The sequence below is a fragment of the Azolla caroliniana genome, unplaced genomic scaffold, assembly GCF_043228905.1.
Source record: "Azolla caroliniana isolate FFs.n. ecotype wild unplaced genomic scaffold, voAzoCaro1.0.p SCAF_10, whole genome shotgun sequence".
Classification (NCBI taxonomy): domain Eukaryota; kingdom Viridiplantae; phylum Streptophyta; class Polypodiopsida; order Salviniales; family Salviniaceae; genus Azolla; species Azolla caroliniana.
The window spans coordinates 3,474,656-3,497,750 of record NW_028230445.1 but is presented as its reverse complement, the minus strand read 5'-3'; the positions used below and the strand labels follow the sequence as shown (position 1 = coordinate 3,497,750).

Below are 23,095 nucleotides of genomic sequence, written 5' to 3'. Positions count from 1 at the left end.
TGGCAGAGCACTCGTTTCACATGTGAGAGGTCGATTGGTAGAATTTGGACACTGAAGTTGAAGTCACAATTTTTGTGTTGGTTATAGTGAGCTCTTTAGCTCATTATATAGATTTCAATAACTGACTTGCCATATAAAAACAACAATATCTCTTTTCGCATGCATCATTGCCCTCTCTTTTAGCATCCACTCAACTTTATCCTTTCACGGGCACCTAATGCAAACACTTAACCATTTTGTTCCAATGTGTAACCTTCCTATTTAAGCTATGTTTTGTTGTTGATTTTATCATTAACTACTCATTTTTTCTTTGGAGCGCAAGTTCCGCTAGAATCTTGATCTAACATAAAACTTAACATTTTAGTGCTTTTCTACCTTCACACATGCCACATCACAACTATGTAACCTACTAGAGGAAGCACATTTGCATATGTTGATGGTTTTGTCCATGCACATACTAGATGGAAATGGTTTGGATTTTTGCCCATTTGCATATGTTGATGGTTTTGTCCATGCACATACTAGATGGAAATGGTTTGGATTTTTGCCCAATTGCATATGTTGATGGTTTTGTCCATGCACATACTAGATGATGGAAATGGTTTGGATTTTTGCCCAATGTTTTATGCATATATAGCATTAGCTATCATTCTCTGCAAATTATATTAATTCTTTTACCTACTTTTTTTTCCCAAAATGAAGCTACTTTGTGCACAAAGAAGTATATTCATTCTTCTTTGTGCACATTGAGAAGTATATTGATAAGGATGGTGTAAATTTAACACCCTTGATTAGGAATTGGCAACAATTCGGTTTCAACTTAACAAATTTGGCCTTGTCCAAACCAAATTGGTTAAGCCTTAACCGGTTTGGGAGTTTCCAAACTTCAACCGAATCAGTTCCTAAACCGGTTTGGAAAAACCATTTAAGCTCGGTTTGGTTCGGCTTGGGCCATCCCAAAACGAGCTCAAACCGGTTAAGGAAGATCAAGCCTAAACTGAACCAAACTGAACTGCAAACAATTTAAAAGCAGTTTTTAACGGTTCTGTTTAGGCTTGACTAAGCCGTTGCCGATTCCTACCCTTGATCAGACAAGAGAGACAAGCTAGCTAGCATAAAGGGGGTGAGGAGGCTATGATCATTGATAATAATCAATTAATTGTAAATGACTAAACTAGTTTAACCAATTTGAGTTGTTTAAACAAGGTTCAAACCAAACTAAACCGAGCTCAAACTAGTTAAGAAAACTCGGGCCTAAACTGAACCGAATTGAACTACCAAACCATTTCAAGTTGAACAACATGGTGCAAGCTAGAGCCAAACCAATGCAATTGTTAGATAGAGTCCAAGTAGATCCATGATTATGTTTTCTTCCAAATTTGACCAACTTTGATATATCTCAATTGCTATATTTGCCATTTGTTATCCAAAATTTTTATCTCCTCTTTTGACAATGACAAAGACACATTAAAAGCTTACATATTGTTTCACCTTCTTAATCTTCACTCTAATGTAAAGGCTAATGAAGGAAATGACATTTTTGGGTATACTCTGAAAAACAACTAATGGCTCGTTCCAAATTTAAATAGAAAGCATTGTCGAAAGGGACAATGAACCATATAAGGGATTCATCCACATAAGCACTCAATTGTACATGTGATTAATTTTTTTTTTTGAGGTGTTATTAATTGTTAGCCTAGTAGAAATTGGTTTATATTATATAACAGGGGGATGATAGAATTCCTACGGATCTCATTCTATATTAGCGATTGTTTGACAAAAATATGAACCATAAAGGATTTGTTAGAGTCTAAATTTTGCATCTAAAATGGTTGGGTTGAAAGGGTATAAACGTTTCTAATATGCCTCCATAAACAAATGATGAATAAGCCAATTAATTGCATTTAATATAAGGATCACATGTATACATTCACTTTATAGACAGCCAAATCATAAATAAACCTCTTCCTTAAGATTGAAATTTTTAGTACAACATTATGTGCTCCTCAAGTCCAACAAAAAATTGTTGCAAAAAAAAATGATCACGTTGTAAAAATACAAAAGATCAAAATTTTACAGCCTAGGTCCGTGAGAAGTAGAGCTGCCTCGCAAATAATTAGGGCTAGGTTGACCATAATTAAGAATAGATTTATTATAATTAGGACTAGATCGACCATAATTAGGACTAGATTGACTATAATTAGCACTAGATTGACCATAATTAGGGCCAGATTGACCATAAATGTGTCCATAAGTAGAGCGAGTGTGTTCATGATATGGACAATTATTTCTTATAATATCTTCTCCTCTTTGTCGGCGATCAATCTCATGTTGACATAGATATGCATTATGCCTGCCCAATACTTGTGCAATTTCGGGGTTCATGCAAAATCGCACTTTCTTGATGCCGTCATTTCTCCTCGCTAGTTCCACAGTGGATTGCGTGTCCTTGGATGATTGAGTTTCTATGGCAAGCCACCACAATTACAAAGTCATCATCATAATGCCAAACTTCTTGCACTAAGGCTATCTATCACACACACAAAGGCAAAAATGCGAGAAGCTATAAACACTTTAACATTTTCATGTAATACACGTGAAAGTGAGTAGGGACTCTAGATATTTAAGACCTCGGGTAGGTGACAAAGGGGTGTGGATATATGACAAGTGGACCAATAATAATAGGAGAAGGAGCGTGGATAAGTGTGCTTGCGTATCCCTAGGTTGCCATTATATATGATCTTCCTAGGTGGGAGTTCACGAGATATAAATAAATCAACAACAATTGAGAGAGAGGGAGAGAGAAAGTGTCACCTCCGTTTATATAACAAAGGGCTTCTTGGAGATCGATTGTTCGTGTTTTGTTAGTAAGAATCGACGACGAATCGACTTCTTTGACATGGATTGTTCGTGCTCCAGTGGTAAGCATCAATGAAGGGGTTCGTCCGTCGAGCTCGGGTTTTTGGACTCCATTGTTACTTATTGGCGAAAGATGGGTAGGTTCGAGATCGGGTGTTTCGACTCTCTTGCGGCTTGTAAGGGAGGAATGGGTCGGTTTGGGGTCGGGTGTTTCAACTCTCTTGCGGCTTGAAAGGGAGGAATGGGTGGATTCGAGATTGGGTGTTTCGACTCTCTTGCGGCTTGTAAGGGCGGAATCGGTGGGTTTGAGATCGGGTCTTTGGGTTTTCTTACGAAACACTCGCGAATAATGGGTTGGTTCAAGATCGGGTGTTTGGGCTCTCTTACAAAACACCCGAGAAGAATGAGTTGGTTCGGGATCAGGTGTTTGGACTCTCTTACGAAATAATGGCGAAGAATGGGCGGGTTCGGGATCGGGTGTTTGGAATCTCTTACGAATTACCGGCGAAGAATGGGCCGGTGGTTCGTGTTCGGGTGTTTGGAATCTCTTACGAATTACCGGTGAAGAATGCGCCGGTAGTTCAGGATCAGGTGTTTGGACTCTCTTACGAATCACCGGCGAAGAATGGGGCGGTGGTTCGAGGTCGGACGAGAGCATTTTGTTGCGCGGCTTGGTTCTTCGCATGCGATTGCTCGCGGGCGCCCTAGTTGGTGTGCCTGCAATATAATTAGGGTTAGATGATGCCGGAAACAGCAACGATGGAGCTGGCTCGCATCGGAGATGTTTGGGAGCAAGGGGATAGGGTTCAATGTGGTTGTATTGGAGGCGATCGGATTGTCGGGATTGTAGTCGCGGCTTCGGTGGTGTCGGCATATTGGCATGATAAGAATCTACGCGACCACGGCCATTGTTCTGGGATGGATTCCCCGGCGGCGTTGCGGAGGAGGTATACGAGATATCATCGGGTTCAGGTGTGGGCGCCGGGTGTTGAGGGCGAGATCTAGCAAAGAGGGAATCGCCGCATTCCGCAGCATGGCCATGCTTGATCTCCGAGGGACCAGTGGACAGTGATGGTGATGGTAATGGCGATGGCGATGGTAATGGTGATGAAGCAGAAGCAGAATTGGTTAGGAGCAAAACATTGGAGGAGGAGGAGGAAGAGGATGGGATTAATGGTGGAGGAGGGGGAGGGGAGAAGCGGCGTTTGGGACGGTGGCCAAGGATCAGAGAATGGAAGGTGGAGGCGAGGAGGTTGGAGAGCAAGAGGAAGCCGCCGGAGATGGCCATGGCAGTGGCGAGGTCGACGCCCACGGGATTCTCCATGCCGGACGTGGCTGAGAAATGGGCAGCAATGGCGGCGGCGGGGGAGCCGAGGCTCGGCCCCGGCCCCGGCCCCGGCCCCGGGCTTGGAGTGGCTCCTCCAAACCACCTGTAATGGAGGAGGCAAGCTGTGTGGGCATAGGGCCCTGGAATCTTGAGAGAGTTTTATGATCCTCCTCCTCCTCCCAACTCAATGATGGATCATGCATGCCAAGAAGAAGAAGAAGAAGAAGAAGAAGAAGAAGAAGTATGTATGTATGCCTTTGTTGGCTTGTTTGTTTGCCCTCTCTCTCTCTCACGTACACCCCTTGCCATCTCCCCACACCCCAATAGACTCCCATAGAACCCCTTGTTTGTGTGGCATGGTTCAAGCCAGAGTCTCTCACTATGGCATGGTCGTGGTCGTGGTCATGATCATGGTCTTGGACTTGGTCTCGATCATGGTCGTAGTTGTGGTCTTGGTCTTTATCTTGGCCATGGTTGTCATAATTTTTGTGGTCTCGGTCCTTATCTTGGCCATGGTTGTCATAATTTTTGTGGTCTCGGTCCTTATCTTGGCCATGGTTGTCATAATTTTTGTGGTCTTGGTTATCGTCATTTTTGTGGCCATGGTATTGGTCTTGGTCTTCATCATGGATATTAGGATGTACATCCCTCATCATGACATGTACATGTACATCCACACTGGCATAATGTGTTTTCGCCATCTCCTCACACCATCGCACCAACATTGTTTTGTCACAAGCCCAACATGTGCCCCCAAGCGTGCACACACACACACACACACAATAACAATATCTTAGAATCACCTGAGGCATGCTCTTGTTTGACATGACTACTTGGCCGCTAGTACCATCCAAGATGTTGTGGCTTTGTTGTACTATAAGTACAATCCAATGAGGTAGTGTCAGGCAATATTGTGTAGTTGTAACCAACGATGAGAGTGTGGGACAAAGGGAGAGCATAAAAGAGATACTTTTAGAGGTAGATCCTCATGGGAGATACAATTGTGGAAGGGGACACTATTTTGGTGGAGTGTGTGCCTTTTTAGTAACGGTTTATCTTTATGAACTTCTTCTCCTCTTAAGAGTTAAACAAACAAACACACATTTATCTTTATGAACTTCTTCTCCTCTTAAGAGTTAAACAAACAAACACACAAATAAAGCGACAACTCTTTCTCTTTTTTCTCATAATTAGCTTAACCTATTGGTAAGTTGTTACACTACATGCCACTATGTCATGGGTTCAAAACCTAGTTTTACTCACCTCTCTATAATATACTTCATACATATAACCTCCATTGGGCAACCTTACCAACTAAGCTACGTCCATCAGTACATATCTCTTAATTCACTAGAACCCATAACCTCCTAATCTCCATTGGGCAACCTTACCAACTAAGCTAGATCAATTTGTACATATCTTTTAATTCACTAGATGCCACTGTGGAATGTAGGGGTTAGACCCATAACCTCCTAATCTCCATTGGGCAACCTTACCATTTGGGCTCTAGTAAGTTGTTACAGTACAACCACTATGTCTTGGGTTCGAAACCCAATTTCTCACCTCTCTATTACATATTTCACTAGATACAACTATGGAATGTGGGGGTTGAACCCATGACCTCCTGGTCTCCACTAGGCAACCTTACCAACTAAGCTACATCCATATGGGCTCTCTCTCTCTCTCTGTCTCTCTGTCTCTCTGTCTCTCTCTGTCTCTCTCTCTGTGAAAACACATAATTATATTAATAAATGTGTGTAAAAAACACTACTTACAATGGGTGTGACAATGGAGTATGGTTACCCACTAACTACACTACATGGGTGGTGGAACATGTTGAATTGTCAATTGGCAAGACGAACACTCCACTGAGGAAAGAATTTCCACTTGCTCCAATAAAGAAAATTGCCACATTAGTACTCCCTTTAACTTTCGTAGATATGCTTTCACTCCATGTCTACCATCAAATACAAAAATGTTGCGCATGTTCCAATTATGACGCAATCCCCAATATCTCAAAAATAGAAAAACGATATCCATTTATGATTTTGGGTCAACCTGTGTAAATTGTGCAAACACCCACTGTCTAGGTGTCAAATAACACAGTGATAAAACTTGCCAAATTTGAGAAATGTAACTCCAAATCTGACAAGCAATCGAACATTGTATAAATCGATGAGTACTATCTTCCATTTGAATAGTGCAAAAAAAGCAATTACGCGTTTGCTAGTCCACGACGCTTTAGAGCTAATCCCAAAGGAAATCCTCCAACCAAAACTCTCCAAATGAAGAACTTTGCTACAGTGGCAATTTAGAATGCCAACTACGTTGTAAGATCTGCCACCACCCATGATCAGATTTGTGTATTTTCCATTCTTCTTCAGTGTTAGATGATAACCACCCAAGAGACTCAACAGAGCAATGATACAAAAGATTAGTTGTCACTTGTAATAATGACGTTTGACCTCATAAACACCAATCAATCCACGGTTGTTCTCTTGTTTGTAGAGGTAAGGGACCTATCATCAATGCAATATTTTGTAGTTGTTACCAAATAAACCCCTAATTAGGCAGGATGCATAGTAATTGTCGCGCTTCAACAAAACTCCAAAATTCTTTGAAATGGAGCCTCAACTATAACTCCCACCTCTTTGACCCCCAAACGAAACAAACGATTAAAATGAGAGTGCAATCTCTCCTTTCCTGGCCAAAATAATAATCGAGAAGGCACAAGTAACTCTTTTTGCAAAGAATTACAATGTTTTCTACTAGATGATGGTTTCCACACATGAAGAGTCCGGAATCCTAAGTGAAATACATCCATTCAATAATTGCCACCATGAAGCCTTAATTGTTGTCCTCCCATATGTTAAACCCTTGTTCTTAATGAAATATTGAACAATAGATATCCATGGTTGTGAGTTTGAACACATGTCTTGTAATAATGAAAATCTACGATCCATCAGATGCATAGATAAGTTCAATATTCCAGCTCCCCCCAAGCGCTTAGGGGTTGCTAGATGATTCCACACAACCCAAGTGATTCCCATCTTATCCCTCTTCTACCACAACAAATATCGAAGAGGTTGCAAAAGAGAATGCAAAGCCTTCTTTGTCCATGGCAACAATGACAAGTAATATAATATCATGGGTTCCATAACACATTGTACAACTTTCAAGTGTACATGAATGGCCAAGATTGTGACTTTCAATACATGAACTTATCCCTCAACTTACTAGACATCCATTCAATCAATTGACCATTTGTAACATTCATTCCTGATGGATAGCCCAAGTGTAAAAAATAGAGTATTTCTTCACCATGGATCCTTGCCATCCTAAACATTCCAAATCCCTTTTAGTACATGATATGAGACTAGACTTACTCCAATAAATATGTACAAGCATCCCCTTCTCAAGATTCTCTCGTGAGGCTTGTAGAAACATGAAAGAATCATCAGCCAAAGCTTGTGCTACTAGTTGCCCTCCAGATGGAAGGACCGGTTTAGGGTTTGTCACCATTTGTTGTAAGCCTTGATAACATCACTAACAAGGGATGAGTAACAATAACAAACAAAAATGGGCTAAGAGGGCATCCTTGACGAACGGATCTTGTGAGGGCAATATCTGATGTAACTCCCCCATTAAGCATTACTCGAGATACCGCATCTTGTCCTAGTAAAATACGAGGCGAGACATAGGAGGTCTAAAGCCCATTCTATGCATTAACCCAGAAACAAAGGACCAATTAATGTGATCATAAGATTTCTCCAAATCTAATTGCACCATAATCAATTCTTAATGAGTGTTTCAAGCATAATCCATGGCCATTTGAACATTCGACACATTATGCAATATATTCCTACCTGCAATAAAACCATATTGGGCAGGATGTATCAACTTGCAAATACTTTTGTAATCTATTTTCCAAGACCTTTGTAAATATCTTATACAACCCCCCATCAAAGAAAAAGGTCTCCATTGATGAAATGACTCGGGAGATGCCACCTTTGGAACTAATTTAATTAGAGCAACCTTCCAAGCTTTAGGCATACACCCAGAATCCCAAGAATGTTGCAACATGAAAGTTAAGGGCCCCCTTTAAAATGTTCGAATGTCACTTAAAAACTTTATTTGTCAAGTCATCCCAACTAGGGCTCTTACCACTAGGAAGATTCCTTAAACCGTGTCCACCTCATCCTCAGTGAAATCTGCATCCAATTCATGACTAATGAGGTCATGCACAATACATCCAACCACATCATAAAACTCAGGATGTGCTCTACTCACCTCATTTGTCATTAACAACTGTGGGCCAATCAACTCCTTAAAGTAATGAACACATATGTCAATTATTGTAGTAGGATCCACTATCAATTCATCCCCTTCCTTCACATATACCACATTAGATCGAGCATAAGTAGGATGTAACGCTTGGAAAAAAAAAAGAGATTGACATTGATTATCTATGAGCCCATCCCTCAGTTGACGCATCTTCGCATAACGATAACTTTGGCATTGTAACTGAGAAATAATAACCTGCAATAGTCTTTGGATATCGAAAAGCTCATCATCTAATGGTGTATGTATCAATAATGCATTACACCTAGAGAGAGCTTGTGAGGATTGTCAAAGAATACCTCTTTTTTGTTGAGAATTAGTAACTCCATACATACGATGAATGATCTTAATTTTTCGTAATGTTGTCGTGAAGGATTCTAGCTAGAAGAAGAAATGGAGCCGAATGCGCGTGAATGGGTGTGTGCGCGGATACACACGAAATTTGTCTTAATGTATAAAGTGTGTAAATAACGTAGGACTAATAAGTACTAGGCTGAGTGATTGAGACAGGTACTTTAATGTCCCACACGTATAGAGAGGAATGAGAATATTTGATGGGAGGAAATCGAGGAGAGAATCGGGGGTTCAAAAGCGGCTGCCTTAACAACTTGATGTAACGGTCTCTCCCTCCTTGAGCTATAAAAGGAGAGAGAGAAGATGGAGAGAGAGGGATCCGCATTTTGGGAGAACGAAGTGTTGCCGATTTGAGATCCGAGCCCTGTCGTTCCCTCCATTTCTGTTTTGTGTTGTTTTCGGGAAGAAGGTGGAGCCCTCTGTTTGCGTAGGGAGCCTGAATGCTCCCGGCAAGAGGCCCATTGTTCTGTGCTTGTCGAGTTGTAAGCTCCTTTGCCGGCCGCGTTTGGTTGTAACCTTTCCGTTCTCTCTGTTAATCGATAGCATTCGTTGAGTCTAACCTTGTGTTTGTCTTGTGTCATAGTGTCTCGAGTCCATGTACTTATCTCCGTTCTATTTCTGTTTGTGTGCACATATCTGGGTGTGTGGGTCCGTGACCTCATCGGTTGCTACCCGAAACTCGTTCGCTACAGTATACGTCACTGAGTCCATGCGCTCACCATTCGATATCCGGGGACTGATCTGGATCAGATATGTGTTAGAAAGATCCGGCAAAGTTGTTCGGAACCAGACCCGAACCCCTTTCTTCTCTAACCGGCTCCTTGGTCTGAGACCTCGGCGGTCCTGTCCCGTTTCAACACATACACGCGGATATCCGTGACATCTTTGGTGAACCTGAAGTGAAATGGGCGGTAGAGGAGTCCAAGATGAGAGGAAGTGAACTTGTAGAGGCGGTGGTGGTCGTCGTTGATCGTATCGTAAACACATGAACTTTAGCCAACAATGCACTTTGATGTTCTGGTGAACGAAATACTACATCATAAAACCCTCGTGGTCCTGCATATATAATTTCAACACAATTTGGTGACACGATTGTGTTCAACCATTGTTTAATCCAATTAATGTATGGGAGTTTCCTAGTAAAAAATAATATAACTGCACTATCATAGAATACATCAAAAGATTGCAACATTGCCTTAACATCAACGTCCACATCATGCACATCCTCATCAATGCATTCTTTCGCTTCATTTTCATTTTCTTCCACAATATTAGACAACAAGGTATTGGCAATTCCCTATAAATGATCCCAATTACAATGATAATTGTCAACCTCATCTACATGTATTACTTTGGCATATGTCAATTTTTTCTCATTAATTTTCTCAATAGCCTTAAACCTCTTAGAGCTTCCAAAGTCTTCCTTTTCACGATTACATTCATCCATCACATTACTCTGATTGAAGAGGTCGAAGATGATGAAGACAATAGAAGACTCGCAATGTGTGTTGAGTATGTGGATGCCGACAACACATGATTCCTTATTTCTATCACTGCTTCTCGTACATACCGCCAAATTTAACTTGCTATATCTCCTTACAAAGCTCTAATCGAGGGCTTTCGAACGCTTGTCATTTTGCCCAATTCCGTTGCCAATAGAGAACGCAACAACAAAAACAATTTCGCTTCTTCTTCTTCCCCTCACCACTGTTGCTTTTTTTTCTCTCTTCCTCTCTCTCTCTCTCTCAAGATATTAGATATTATTGTTAAACGTTCATTGAGAGCCAAACCTTAATCACCATTGTATGTGTCATGATAATCTTTGCTAATCAAAGCATGATTACCTTATTTCATTGTGTTCTTATTATGCTTAAGCCCTAATGAGGCATTAGTGAATTTCTTAGTTAAGAGAGGTGATTGAATGTTTGTGAGGTATATGTATACGATATCTATAGAACTGAAGAGTGAAAGAAAACCACTCTTGCTCGACTAAAGTGGGTACATAACAATCCAACTCCAACAAACAGTCACAACTTAGGGTGTGATGAAGATGTGCACTCAATGGAAGCACCTCTAGCCGACACGAACACCAATTACATAAATAACATGTTGTGCTCAATTTTGTCATATGGTCCACTCTCATGAGCATATACACAAAATGACATAGTCATAATAGAGACTTGAACCCATGATTCTTAGAAAATGCATGCAACATTAACCATTATGATATATGATATTTTATTAATAGTGTCACTAGTTCACATAGACTAATGATGCATTCATCGAATGGCATGCTTGTATGTAGAATGCCAAGTGGCTATTGTGCAATGGAAGTGAGGTGGTAACTTGTAAGCATGCATGTGTCCAAACTATACTACACAAGCATGTGCTCTAGTATTGATGAACTATTCTGATTCAACTACAATATCTAATGTATTCTTGTATATCTTTTTCTTCTTGTTAATACATTGTGATTCTTCACTTATTTGCTTCTTCTTATGCTAGTTGTCATTCAATCTTGCTCTCAAATATGACCATAACGTTCTTCTCATATTTCACTCTTCTTATATCCCTCTTCAATTTGATTTTATTTTTAACTACGACCATGATTGTTTGCCTCGCTATTGAAAGGAGTAAACGAGATAAAACAAATTTTATAACAAGAAGTATGATTATAAACCTTGCTTACAAGAGAGAGCTCAATAACTTTGAGGAGATACATGGTTTGTAGCATAGTATGTAAAATTTGTGTTCGTCTAGCATAACATTCGTTTTCCTACGTTGGAAAATGAATGCAAATGTTATTCAAACATTCTTGTGTTTTTTTTCCCATTTTTTTAATGTTTTTTTTCCATTTTTTAGGCTTATTTATCTCATAATAAATAGTTAATCCCAAAGTATGGTATTTATCATTCTTTGAGGGTGTTTTTCTTACTATCTAGTTCTAATAGTGACACGAATAGATCACCTTATGCCCAACCTAATCAAAAGTTTTGAAAGAGAAAGTATGAGAGGATATGTGCGTACTCTCATATTCTTGAACGCAACCGGGGGGTTGATTCCCCGATTTATATATAAGCCATAAGGCACCTTGTATAGTCTTTCTGTCAAAATCTCTCCTAACTAATGGGAAGGTAACTCTTTTTTTGGAAAAAAAAAAGTTTTGAAAGAGAAATGAGTACCAAAGTGAAGAGACGAAATGTTTCTCTTGGGGGAGGGGCATGTATGTTTATAGGCCCATATCACTCTCTTTTCCCCTAAAACAATTTGAATTCAATTATTAAGCCTCTTAACTATGTTTTTAGTAGGATGATCCAGAAGTTTAATTATATTTTTATACTATTAAGACGATGTAGACTCATGGCCAATCTTCCACCAAAGTTTCCAAACATGTAGTTTGGGAAATGATTTTGGTTGTCAGGCCTCTTTCCCAATTATTACAAAGGTCAAATCTACGTGACCTTTTTTTTATATGTGAATGATAATTGTTAATCACTTTTTATTTCTTTTGTTTGAAGTTCCTCAATTAACCATATTACAATAGTTAAGACTAGAACACAAATATTGGTTCGTGATGCCTGAAATGTTGACTTCAAACTTGGGATTGTTGTCAAATTTATTGTTAGAAATTCCTCTTCTTCATCGTGTGGAACATTATATATCGAAGGAATGAGATAGAAATTGAATGGCTTGTATTTCTATTCTAGCATTATCTTCTCACCTATTTTTACATGTTTTTCTTTTTCCGACCTTAGAATGACTTCACAATTTCCTCGTTTTGGTGTTAGCTCTAGTTATGTAAACCACAATTTGCATGGCAACATTTGGTATGACTCATTTGTATCCTTCATTTTCTTATACTACAAAGTTGTCATGAAAAGCTATACATTGTAGCTTAATTTCTTGTTTCCTTGTTATTCCCAATTATTTGTACCTCAATAAATCTATATGATATGAAATGTAGTAACTTCTAACTTCATCGCTTGTGATATTTAAGAAGTAAACAGCTTTCATGCATTTCATTAACACATGTAAGCAAGTTACAATCGCACATGCACTCTTATTCGAATACCTAATTCAGGAGTCGAAATCAAAGCTTCTAGACATTAAAGGAAAAAGCCATTCATTTAACACTCAATCGATCAAGCTAGCTTATGTGGACAGGTTTTTTATCTCTCGAGATTGAAGTAAAGTATTTGAAGCGGAGTTTGTAGATACAAGTTCGACGTTGAGGGTTCAAAGCAAAGTTTCATAGAGATAACGTGTGATTTGTACGGTGGAATGTTGTAACTTTGTTAAATAAAATCTTGTATTTCCAATTAAAATAGAACATATTATGTTGTAACTTTGTTAAATAAAATATTGTATTTCCAATTTAAATAGAACATATTTTTATCATATATCGTGTCAATTTTGCTTCTTTAATACCTTGTTATCTCTATCATGTCTTTACTTTTCTTTTATGAATTCTCCTCGTTCATAACCCTAGTGGTTTGACATTCTAATCATGAATTCCTTGCTTTAGTTTGAATAAGATTTACATGAGGTATTGGTCTGTATTGATTGAATTTGCCCAATGATTGGGGTGTAATATTGAGTCCTCTAATTTGGTGATTTGGATCCAAGTTTATTCTTATTTTGATTGATGTTAAGATTATTGTAGTTAATGTTTGAACTATTGTGATAGTATATGTGTAATTGTTGAATGGTGATAAAAATTATTTTTTGTATTTTGATTGTAATTCGGATTAGTATGCTAATTATTATTGTTTCGATAAAAGTATCATAAATGTTGTGATCATTTCCATTTTTATCATAGTTATTGCAATTGTTCTTGTTTTTATCATAGTTATCAGCCTTATATCCAACTTGTTGTCGTCGTAAAACTTTTGATTTTATGAATGACATCATACACCTTTAGTTTTCTCTATGTTTGTTTTTTTATACTTATTTACTTTTAATTTCCAAAGCACTCTAATTTTTGCATCATAGATGCAAATTGATGTCCTGTGTTCATTATTTCCATGAGAGTGGTCTTGTTGTGGTGCTTAAATGAGTCTCATTTCCTTCATTGGTTTGGTGATCATTTTCAAGTTTCTTCGTCCTTAACTTTTTTCTTCTTTTTCTTTTTGTTTGCTACAATTTTTTTCTTACTCTTTCTATTTTTCGAAATATCAGAATCATTTAGATTCAGATTGTTGTCCAATGTTCACCTTATAAATTCTTAAATTCTAAACTTGAATTCATGATGCTTGTTTTCTAGGGATGTGTTTTTTCTTCTTCTTTTTGTAGTAGCTATTCCAACATTAATTCATCATCATAATCCGGCATTTTCCTGCAACTTGAATAACTCTAGCCCCCAATTCCTAACTAATGGGAAAGTAGCTTCATTTCGAAAAGAAAAGAAAAAATCTCAAACCCCCAATAAAGTTACTCAATAACATAGGATGAATGTGATAGAGGGCTTTCTTATGGTGTTGGGCCTTGGGCTTGTTTGAATGTTTGGTTGTAACTTGTAATATTCTACCATATCATCTCCTTGTCTAATTTTTTTTTTATGTTATCATACCAATTGGTGTATTTTCTTGTTCAAATTTCGTTTCAGAGAATGTGTAAAAGTTTGTCTTCCTCTTTGTTGGCCAATCCAATGCTTTATTTATTTCAACCAATAAGAAAATAACCTATGGAAATGCATACATTGTTGGGGACGTTTGTAATTGTTGTGTTATACACCCAAGTGAGCCTAGGTTCGTTGTATCCTCACTCGAGCATTAATGAAGTCTCATCTAACAATGTGCTCTTACATGCAATATGCCCTCTTTCTAGGCTTTATGCATGTTTTTGAGTTCCTCACCCTTGCCCCTATGTTCATGTTATTTCTCATCAACAACCCATTACCTGATACCTTTCAGAAGGCTATAATGACGAGGAAGAGAGACAACACCTCTTAAGTCTTAGGCCTTGACAAATCGAGATGAATGCATCAATTGTTTTGAGCCCTTAACATATTTAATTTGTTCAATGACTAATGTAGAACAGTTGAGAGAAGTGAGTATTTGACCCATGACCCTTAAGTTGATTGTCAAAATCTAGGGCAAAGCCCATTACAAGAAAATAAAAGCAGATGACAGAGGGAGAGATGAATACGAATTGTCATGAGATAGAATAATAACGTATTCAAAGAGAGACACAAATATACTTTTTCAATATTTGAAAAATTAGAAGCGTAGGTTTTCCAAAAATAAAACAAAACTGACCAGATTCAATGAATACATAGGGTGCAAAACAAAGCGGCCAAATACATATGAACAAACATATGAAAGAGAGGGATCATACATATGCATGCAAGGGGGGCAATTTGAACATTTCGGGGAAGAGAGTTCCAAGTTTCAATTCAAACACCTATTTGACCAAGGGAATTAAGCCTAATTGGTAAACAAGTGCGACTCTTGAAATTCATGAATGATCCATAGGTACATTAACACAAAGAAGAGGATGGAAACCGCAAGGAATGAAATGTGTACTACAACACCAACGATAACATAAAACCACGTGTAAACACGATAACAAATAAACCATGTAAACACTACTACAACAACGATAACAACATACATGAAAAAGGATGGTTGGTGGACTAGAGCAATTTGTTTAGGTTTTATGTCCTCTGTGGTACACTTCCCTTCCGTTGCATGCCCTTCTAGCTACATTTGTGTGCCCACCAAAAACATCGATGTGCCACCACCACGTGTTTCATGCATTCAATGATTTTGAACGGCAATATCGGCGCAGAAAACTTTATTCTCTCAGCCACTAAAAAATCAACGTTAACCATTGTTATGATTCGAGAGCTCACCATGCCTCGGCCAAAAGATAGTCACGCATGCATCTAGCAAAGAAGAACAGAAAAAGAAAACGGCTTGGGGCTAGCGAATGGCCGGCATGGGAGGCACATGTTGGCTTCATTGTAGGCACAGAAAGCATCTCCATTTTCCCCTTTTCCTCGCGAAATGGCTCGGGCCAACAAATGTTGTCGGTCGAGCAGACACGTTTAGGGTATAGGGTTTACGCATGCATCTACCCCAAAGAAAAAAACAAAACACGGCTTCATCATGGGCATAGAAAGCATCTCCATTTCCCCCTTGCCCTCGTGAAATGGCTCGGGCCAACAAATGTTTGTTGGTCGAGCGGACACGTTAAGGGTTAAGGGTTTACGCATGCATCTAACCCCCCTCCCCCCAAAAAAATAAAAAATAAAAAAATGGCTTCATCATGGGCATAGAAAGCATCTCCATTTTTTCCTTTCCCTCGCGAAATGACTTGCTGGTCGAGCGGACACATTTCCTGTTAGGTCAGGACGGTTATCACTATAATTCTGCATGTGCGTGAGAGAGTGAGAGAGAGAGAGAGACCAAGTGGTCATGGGTTCAACCCCTACATTCCACAATGGCATCTAGTGAATTAAGAGTATATGAAGTATATAATAGAGAGGTGTGGAGATTGGGTTTCGAACCCACGATGCAATGCTTGTAGTGTTAACAACTTACCACTAGGGTAAGGTACTTAAGAGAGAGAGAGAGAGAGAGAGAGAGAGAGAGAGAGAGTAGGTCAAGCATAAAATGTGGGGCAATGGACAAGAGGGATTTCGTAGGCGGGTGGGCGGGCGGACGCAACGGGTGGTCGGGTCAGGTCGGGTCGGGTCGGCCGCGTGTGGCCGGCCATTGAGAATGAGGCGGCCGGCCATAGAGGAGGAGGGGCGGCCAGGAATTGATCCATCTCTTCTCTCTCACTCACACTCTCTCTCTCTCTTTGGGAGGCCCATATGAAAAATCACGAGACAAGTAGAGAGGATTCCTTCTCTCTTTCTCTTTCTTTCTTTCTTTCTTTCTCTTTCTCAGAGATTCTTCCATTTCTGTGATGCTTAGCTGTGCCACGCCGACGCCTGCTTCTGCTTCTGCTTCTGCTTCCTCCTCCATCTCTCTTCGTTCGGCGATGGTGTTACCTCCTTCTCCATCTCCTTCTCCATCTCCTTCTTCTTCTCCTTCTTCTTCTTCTTCTCCTCCCTCCTCCTGCTCCTCCTGCTCCTCTTCTTCTGTGCTTGTCGTACCTTCGCTTCGACCTTCGTCCTTTCTTAATTCTACCACAATCTCTCCTCCTCCTCCATCTTCATCTTCATCTTCATCTTCATCTTCCCCTTCCTCCTCCTCCTCCTCCTCGCCTGCTGTGACCACTTCCTCCCTCTCCCGCCATGGCCGCTCTTCTCTGCAGAAGCTCCATTCCCGACGAAATCATCCACACCACCCTATCCTCAATTCTTCTTCCTCCTTCTCCTCACGCCGTTCTAACACTGCCTTCCTCCCGTGGAGTTCCTTCACCCTCACCTCCCGATCCTTCTCATTCATTGTCCATTGCCGTGGATTAGGGCAGAAATCTCGTGCCCCGTACTCACTACTTGTACGAGCTGACCTTGGCGGCCAGTATGATGACAACTTTGCAGATGTCGATAAGGTACTTTTGATCTGTCTGTGATTAGTCATGCACACACATATATACTCTTGCTACTGTGTATTCAATAATTTACTCCATCTTCATGCCTACCAAGAGTCCTCTCATAGTCTTTGGATCAGATTGTTTTACCGCCTTTCGCTTGATCATTCAGACATGGATTAATTTCATTATGTTGATAACCGTGATAAGGTCAATTGAGTATGTAACATGTTCTTTTGCGTGTACTAGTCCTGTGTGAGTGTGTGCGCGTGTATGTACCTCTGGTGGATGTGCCATTCATTTGTGCTATATATCCATATTGAACCTCTTGTTTCATACCTTTCAATTAGAATCTTCACACAATGATCAAATCATCGTGTGGAACATCACATGACATGGTGCATGTTTTCATTTGATCAGATAATGTGATTATTGTTTCCTTATCTACTTGGTTTGCTCACACAGTGTGATCTTCCTTTCCTTTTCTATGCGCATCGATCAAATAATGTGATCATTGTTTCCTTATCTATATGTCCTACCTTCATCACATATTGTTTACTCATTTCTTATATTTCATACTCTTCCTTTTCTTTTTAATGGTAGCACCTTCTGGATTACTTCACATATAAGGCAGTCAGAACAGTTCTTGTACAGTTGTATGAGATGAACCCTACAGAATATGCTTGGTTTTATAAGTAAGTGAAAATTCTAAAAATTCTGAAGTGTCTTGCCACTAAGTTTGGTATTGAATCGTTAAAACAATTGATTTCCATCCGTTCTTCCCTCACAGCTTTGTGGTGGACCACAAACCACAAGACAGTAAGCTTTTCCTCAGGACACTTGTTCAGGTATGTGTTGCAGCTGATGAATTTATGAAGAAAAATATTTCATTTCCCAAGACTTACGCAGGAGAAACATGATGGACACAGGAAAAACAAGAGTTATGTGAACGAGTGATGGTGACGCGATTACATCTATATAATAAATGGATAAAGGTGATCTTTAGCTCCGTTCCCTCAAATCTTTTTACTAAATATATCTGAAATTACTGTTCAAATTGATGTAGAAATATATGGAAGAAACCTTCCACAGAAATTTTCTGAGGGTGTAACAGTATACCAGGTAGAAATGTACAGATACAGTATCACTTATGGTTCTTAGAAAACACACCAAACAATTAATGATGGGAATAGAAATTACACTGAACAAGAATGCTATAAATTCAAAAAAATGCTGTGATATTTGAACAGTTTGTGCTTAACTTGAATTTACGTGATAGTTGCTGTATTTGTATCTTAACAGATGTTTGCATACAACATTATATGAAATCCTTCTCGATGGTTTTCAGTTGACCTCGTTATGATTGGGGTGTTTTTAATTAGCTGCATCTTAAAAGTGAGGCAAATATTTTAAAATCACATAAAGCCTTCATATCCAAAATTGCAGGAGAACATTGTCATTCGACAAAAATTAGATCGTCCGTTGTCATTTCAAAGGCTTCAATGGACTTTTTAGTTCAGTTGAGTGGATGTGTGTCTATTCATCTCACATATTTCTACAGTTGGTATACTTAGGCTGGGCCTCCCTATATTGTCAACAAGGATGAGGTCTATATGTCTATATGCTGCGTAGCTTTCTGCAACAACAAAAGCAAATCCTTCATTTTGGAGTAGTGTAAATAGGAAATGGAGGATATAAGGAGGCCTTGGTCTTGGGAAATCCTCCAATCCAGGCTACCTGAGCTTTATAATGGCAAGCTAAAATAAAATAAAATGTACACGATTATACATAAATTGCTTAATCTGTTCTATAGCTACAATTTTCAGGAATTACAAACCAGCAATATCTGTTACGAAGTTAACAAATGAATCATGATTCCGATGTTTCGAAACTTACTTAGCTCCCCAAATGTTTCCACCATGCTTAAAGTGTGACATAGACAGTAATATTAGTCCTGAAAAGTAAGTATTACCTCTTCTTTTTCTTCATAGTCAATCCTTGTGACAGAACGATATGCTACAAATCAGGCAAGCTCACATGAAATTCCTCACAAATCAATCTGGAAAACTAGGTATTTCTGGAATGAGGATTTTGAGGACAATGTTTGACCATCATCAAGAGAAAAAATGTGGATTCTGGCCTATTGTGACTGAGATTGCAGCCATCAAAATCTCTTTCTAAATAAGAGCAAAAGAGTGGAATTTATAGGAAAAAGTAAACTTGGATAAGAAGGGAGAAAAATAGTAACTAAAGACAGTTTCTTCATGTCTTATTCTTTGGCTGAAACAGTGGAGAATATAAACACTCATTCACACAAGCCAAGGTTTCTGAAACATTGTTCATTTTTCTCGCATTTTTGGGCCTTCCAAGTTCCTCGTTTCTAGGGACCCTGCAATATAGTCTTCATCTAAAGCTCTGTGCAGAATACAAAACAATTTCAGACTTTCAGTCTATGTTCTTCAAGCTAAAATATGTGTTTTCATATGTCAATGCAGTTCATGGTTGGTTCATATCAGCCTTCATTCTTCAAATATTCATGCCAAAGGATTCTAGTAGCTGTTCCGCATCGTTTTTAAATATCACATTTCGCTTGACCACATACTGTTGTGTGCTTATATTAAGTGTGCAACAGAGTGGACAATCTAAATTTATACTAGGAAGTGCAGTGATCTTCCATACCATGTGTGGGTTTAAGCACATATCACTCCAATGGACATGAATCTTGAAGAAGAAATCGTCCTAACTTTGGAGTATCTTTTCCTAGGCACTCCCATATCCCGTTGATCTCCTTGTAGGGAGGATGGATATTCCATTACTTATTGGAATCATTTAGCAGGTTCTACTTTTGTGGGATGTGAATTGCATGCCCTCTACTCATGGTGATGGCTAGAACTACATGAATCTTGATTTTGTTTTCCTCTATTAGTATTTTGGATGATGTTAGTCTCTGTCCCTATAAATGCTGAGAGAAAAGTTTGGATGTTGTTGCAGTCTCTTGTAATTTACATTCTCTTTTTCTCCGAGAAAGCCTTTTGATGTTCATTAAGCCACATTGAAACGCAGGAGAACATTCCAAATTAGAAAAGCAAGTCCTATGCTGTTTTATTGGCTCCTCAAAGGACTTGATCTATAGGATCATAAACTAGGAACTTCCTTATGTGATTAAGGAACCTTAGCTGGTTGTTTTGCGGATGATGTGTCTTCGGCATTGTTTAAGAAGGCTTCAGGTGTGATGCCTTCAATACAGGCTTCGTCTAAGGAGGATTTTATTTGGAGGCATTGATGCAGCTTCCAAAGAGGGATGTTAGAGGTTCTTCAACCTTTTTCTTTCCAAGTAGCTTCGTCTTCTTTTACTCTTTTCAAACTTTGTTCTTTTGTACATGGGGTCTCAAAATATGGAAACCTTTGAAAGGCAAGACTCATGATTCCACGTAGGATATTTGCTCTAGTTGTTTCTTGGCTAAGTCTTGGCCATATACCCTCTGTGCTTTCACTTGAGATATTTTGTTCTAGAAAAGTCTCTATGGGACAAGTTTTTATGCCATAGTTGTGGTAACGTGAATCCTATGAAGTAAAAACTTTGTAGATTTTTCCCATGGGCCGCTTATGTATTAAAGGAAATGGGAAACTATGATTGTTGACCACAAATATCTCATAAGTAAAGAATGCTGAAATTACCTTATTTGCCAGATCGCTTGAGTTGGGACTGGCTGAATTACCACAAGGGGAACATGTTAGAGTGTGCCTCTCGAGAAGAATAATTCTTTAAATTGTTAAATGCAAAAATAGAAAAAATACATCTTATTTTAGACGTTAATAAATATTTATTTAAGCCATAATTAAAGTATAGAATGTTTGGCTTAAAATTTTGAAACAACTATTGAAGGCTGATTATATCTATATGTGTGTGATCCTTAGGACTTGCCACTTTCTCTCTTTTTCTGGTGCAGTTTTTCTAGTTCTATTTATTTTCTCCATTTGTTTTTAGTAGACTTTATCTTGATCGAGTCCAGCCATAATGTTTTTCTTATTATTTTGCTAGCTTTAATCATAGTCAACTCTGCTACCAATTACATCTTGACCTGTGAAAGTCAGTCCTTTATATTCTTGGGTTTCATTTATCCTTTTTGTTTGCCTCATGAAGGTAATGCATTGCCCACTAATTCTAAATTATGAAAGCAAGTCACTAACATTTGTTAGGCCTTTGAATTTATATACAAAGTAGTGCAACAGAAAACTGAAACGAAGCACGGATAAGGAAAGGGGTCGCCTTGAGATAAGGCTGGACTGGTTTGGTGATTTCTCTGCATATCCAGAGTGTCAGATATCTTGGTTTTGAAGTCATTCTTAATATTTAAACCGCCATTCTTGAAGTCATTTTATATATATTTTACTTTCGGAGTGTCAACAACGGTTGGCCATATGATATGATGTAAGGTTCTCTCCTAGGTACAGGTTTTTGTTTCCTCTTTTGGAACCTTCTTTTCTCTCCATGTTCTCAAAGCTGATCATTCAAGGCCTTTGGAGTACTGCTTTCATTTAAATAAGAGGTCTTGAATGCCAGACAAACACTGATTATGTGACTTTTACTTTCTTCGAGAGGCTAAGTGGTCTACTTGGAACTAGAACAGAAAGTTCATATTTAAATAATATTAGATAATCTTGCTGGTTTTGAACAAGCTTTGACAACTGCAAACTTCTAGTTAAAACACAGACTCTGGGATAAAAGACAAATGACAAAAATATCTTTTGAATTGTGGTGATATCTGATTTAGATTTTTAGGTTTTTCACTGTAGTGTCCACACCGTCAATTATCTGAGATATAGTTTCATGGTTTCAGTTTTGCACAGTATACTTATCATATAGTTTCTTGATTACAGAAGCATGACCATTCAAAGATGTATCAAGCCATATCGGACCAGAATCTGGAACTCCTACGGGAACGCTTAGTACAAACTATAAAATGGGCAGATTCAGAAAACACAGATAAGATCTAAATATTTTGTATGGAACTCTGGTGTTTATGGTCAACAAGAGTTAACGAGTCCTGGATCGTAGGCTCTTAATTTTTCTATCTAGAAATTCTCTCTCAGAATTTGAAGTCCATCCCTATCCTAATTTTTCTGTATGATTTACATCCAATTGATGGACTCTCATTTATTGTAAAAATTTTCTATGACCATAAATCTTTCTATTCTACCTGCTTATAGCAATTAGCATAGGATTTTGAGTCCGTTTCATATTTATTATATGTTCACAAGGCTATATAATGGTTTGAATGTGTTAGGAGACAAGAAACGTTCGTAAGGCTTCAACTAAGACGATGTTTGCATTCTTCTTCCTACATACTAGTATTCAACATGCTATGGTAAAATACCAAAAACTCTCTCATAAGTCATATGCTGAGATTGCCTACTCGTTCTACATACCATCAAGAGCATGTTGGAACAAAATTTGTGCTTTGAGGCTGGTATGCTTCAATGCTAGAGTTCTAAATTATGAATATGAAAATCGAGATTCATGATTCATACATAAGCTGATTGGGAATATAAATTTGAAACATTTAGCTCCATCGATACTCGCAAACATGTGGATCTCCATTTTTTAATGTACTTGCTTATCCTCCATGTGATCACATTCAGTTCTTTTATCTTGGAAGGCACTTGATTATTTAGTAATTTGTAGTTAACCAAATTTGTTAAATTTGATATGGTAGTCTTCTTGGATAC

At 38.6% G+C, this 23,095-nt stretch overlaps 2 protein-coding genes across 2 annotated transcripts; one reads left to right on the top strand and one right to left on the bottom strand.

Moving 5' to 3' along the window:
- Positions 1 to 2,073: 2,073 nt before the first annotated feature.
- LOC147858724 (uncharacterized) lies at positions 2,074 to 4,183 on the bottom strand. The gene is made up of 2 exons (XM_087325672.1): positions 2,815 to 4,183; positions 2,074 to 2,465 (listed from the first exon to the last, which is right to left on the bottom strand). Exons 1-2 carry the CDS (start codon positions 4,181 to 4,183, stop codon positions 2,074 to 2,076), a joined length of 1,761 nt encoding a protein of 586 aa, XP_087181798.1.
- A 12,575-nt stretch (positions 4,184 to 16,758) lies between these two features.
- Positions 16,759 to 22,568, top strand: RBCX2 (Chaperonin-like RbcX protein). Its single transcript, XM_087326201.1, has 5 exons — positions 16,759 to 17,386; positions 17,969 to 18,060; positions 18,156 to 18,213; positions 18,295 to 18,360; positions 22,247 to 22,568. The coding sequence occupies exons 1-5, from the start codon at positions 16,796 to 16,798 to the stop codon at positions 22,361 to 22,363; spliced, it is 924 nt and encodes a 307-aa protein (XP_087182327.1). The 5' UTR covers positions 16,759 to 16,795; the 3' UTR covers positions 22,364 to 22,568.
- The last annotated feature ends 527 nt before the right edge of the window (positions 22,569 to 23,095 follow it).

Coding starts and splice junctions, on each gene's coding strand:
- LOC147858724 (XM_087325672.1), bottom strand. CDS start 4,183: ATGGAGAATCCCGTGGGCGTCGACCTCGCCACTGCCATGGCCATCTCC. Junction 2,466..2,814: donor CCTTTGTTATATAAACGGAG/GTGACACTTTCT, acceptor GGCTTGCCATAG/AAACTCAATCATCCAAGGAC.
- RBCX2 (XM_087326201.1), top strand. CDS start 16,796: ATGCTTAGCTGTGCCACGCCGACGCCTGCTTCTGCTTCTGCTTCTGCT. Junction 17,387..17,968: donor ACTTTGCAGATGTCGATAAG/GTACTTTTGATC, acceptor TTTTAATGGTAG/CACCTTCTGGATTACTTCAC. Junction 18,061..18,155: donor GAATATGCTTGGTTTTATAA/GTAAGTGAAAAT, acceptor CTTCCCTCACAG/CTTTGTGGTGGACCACAAAC.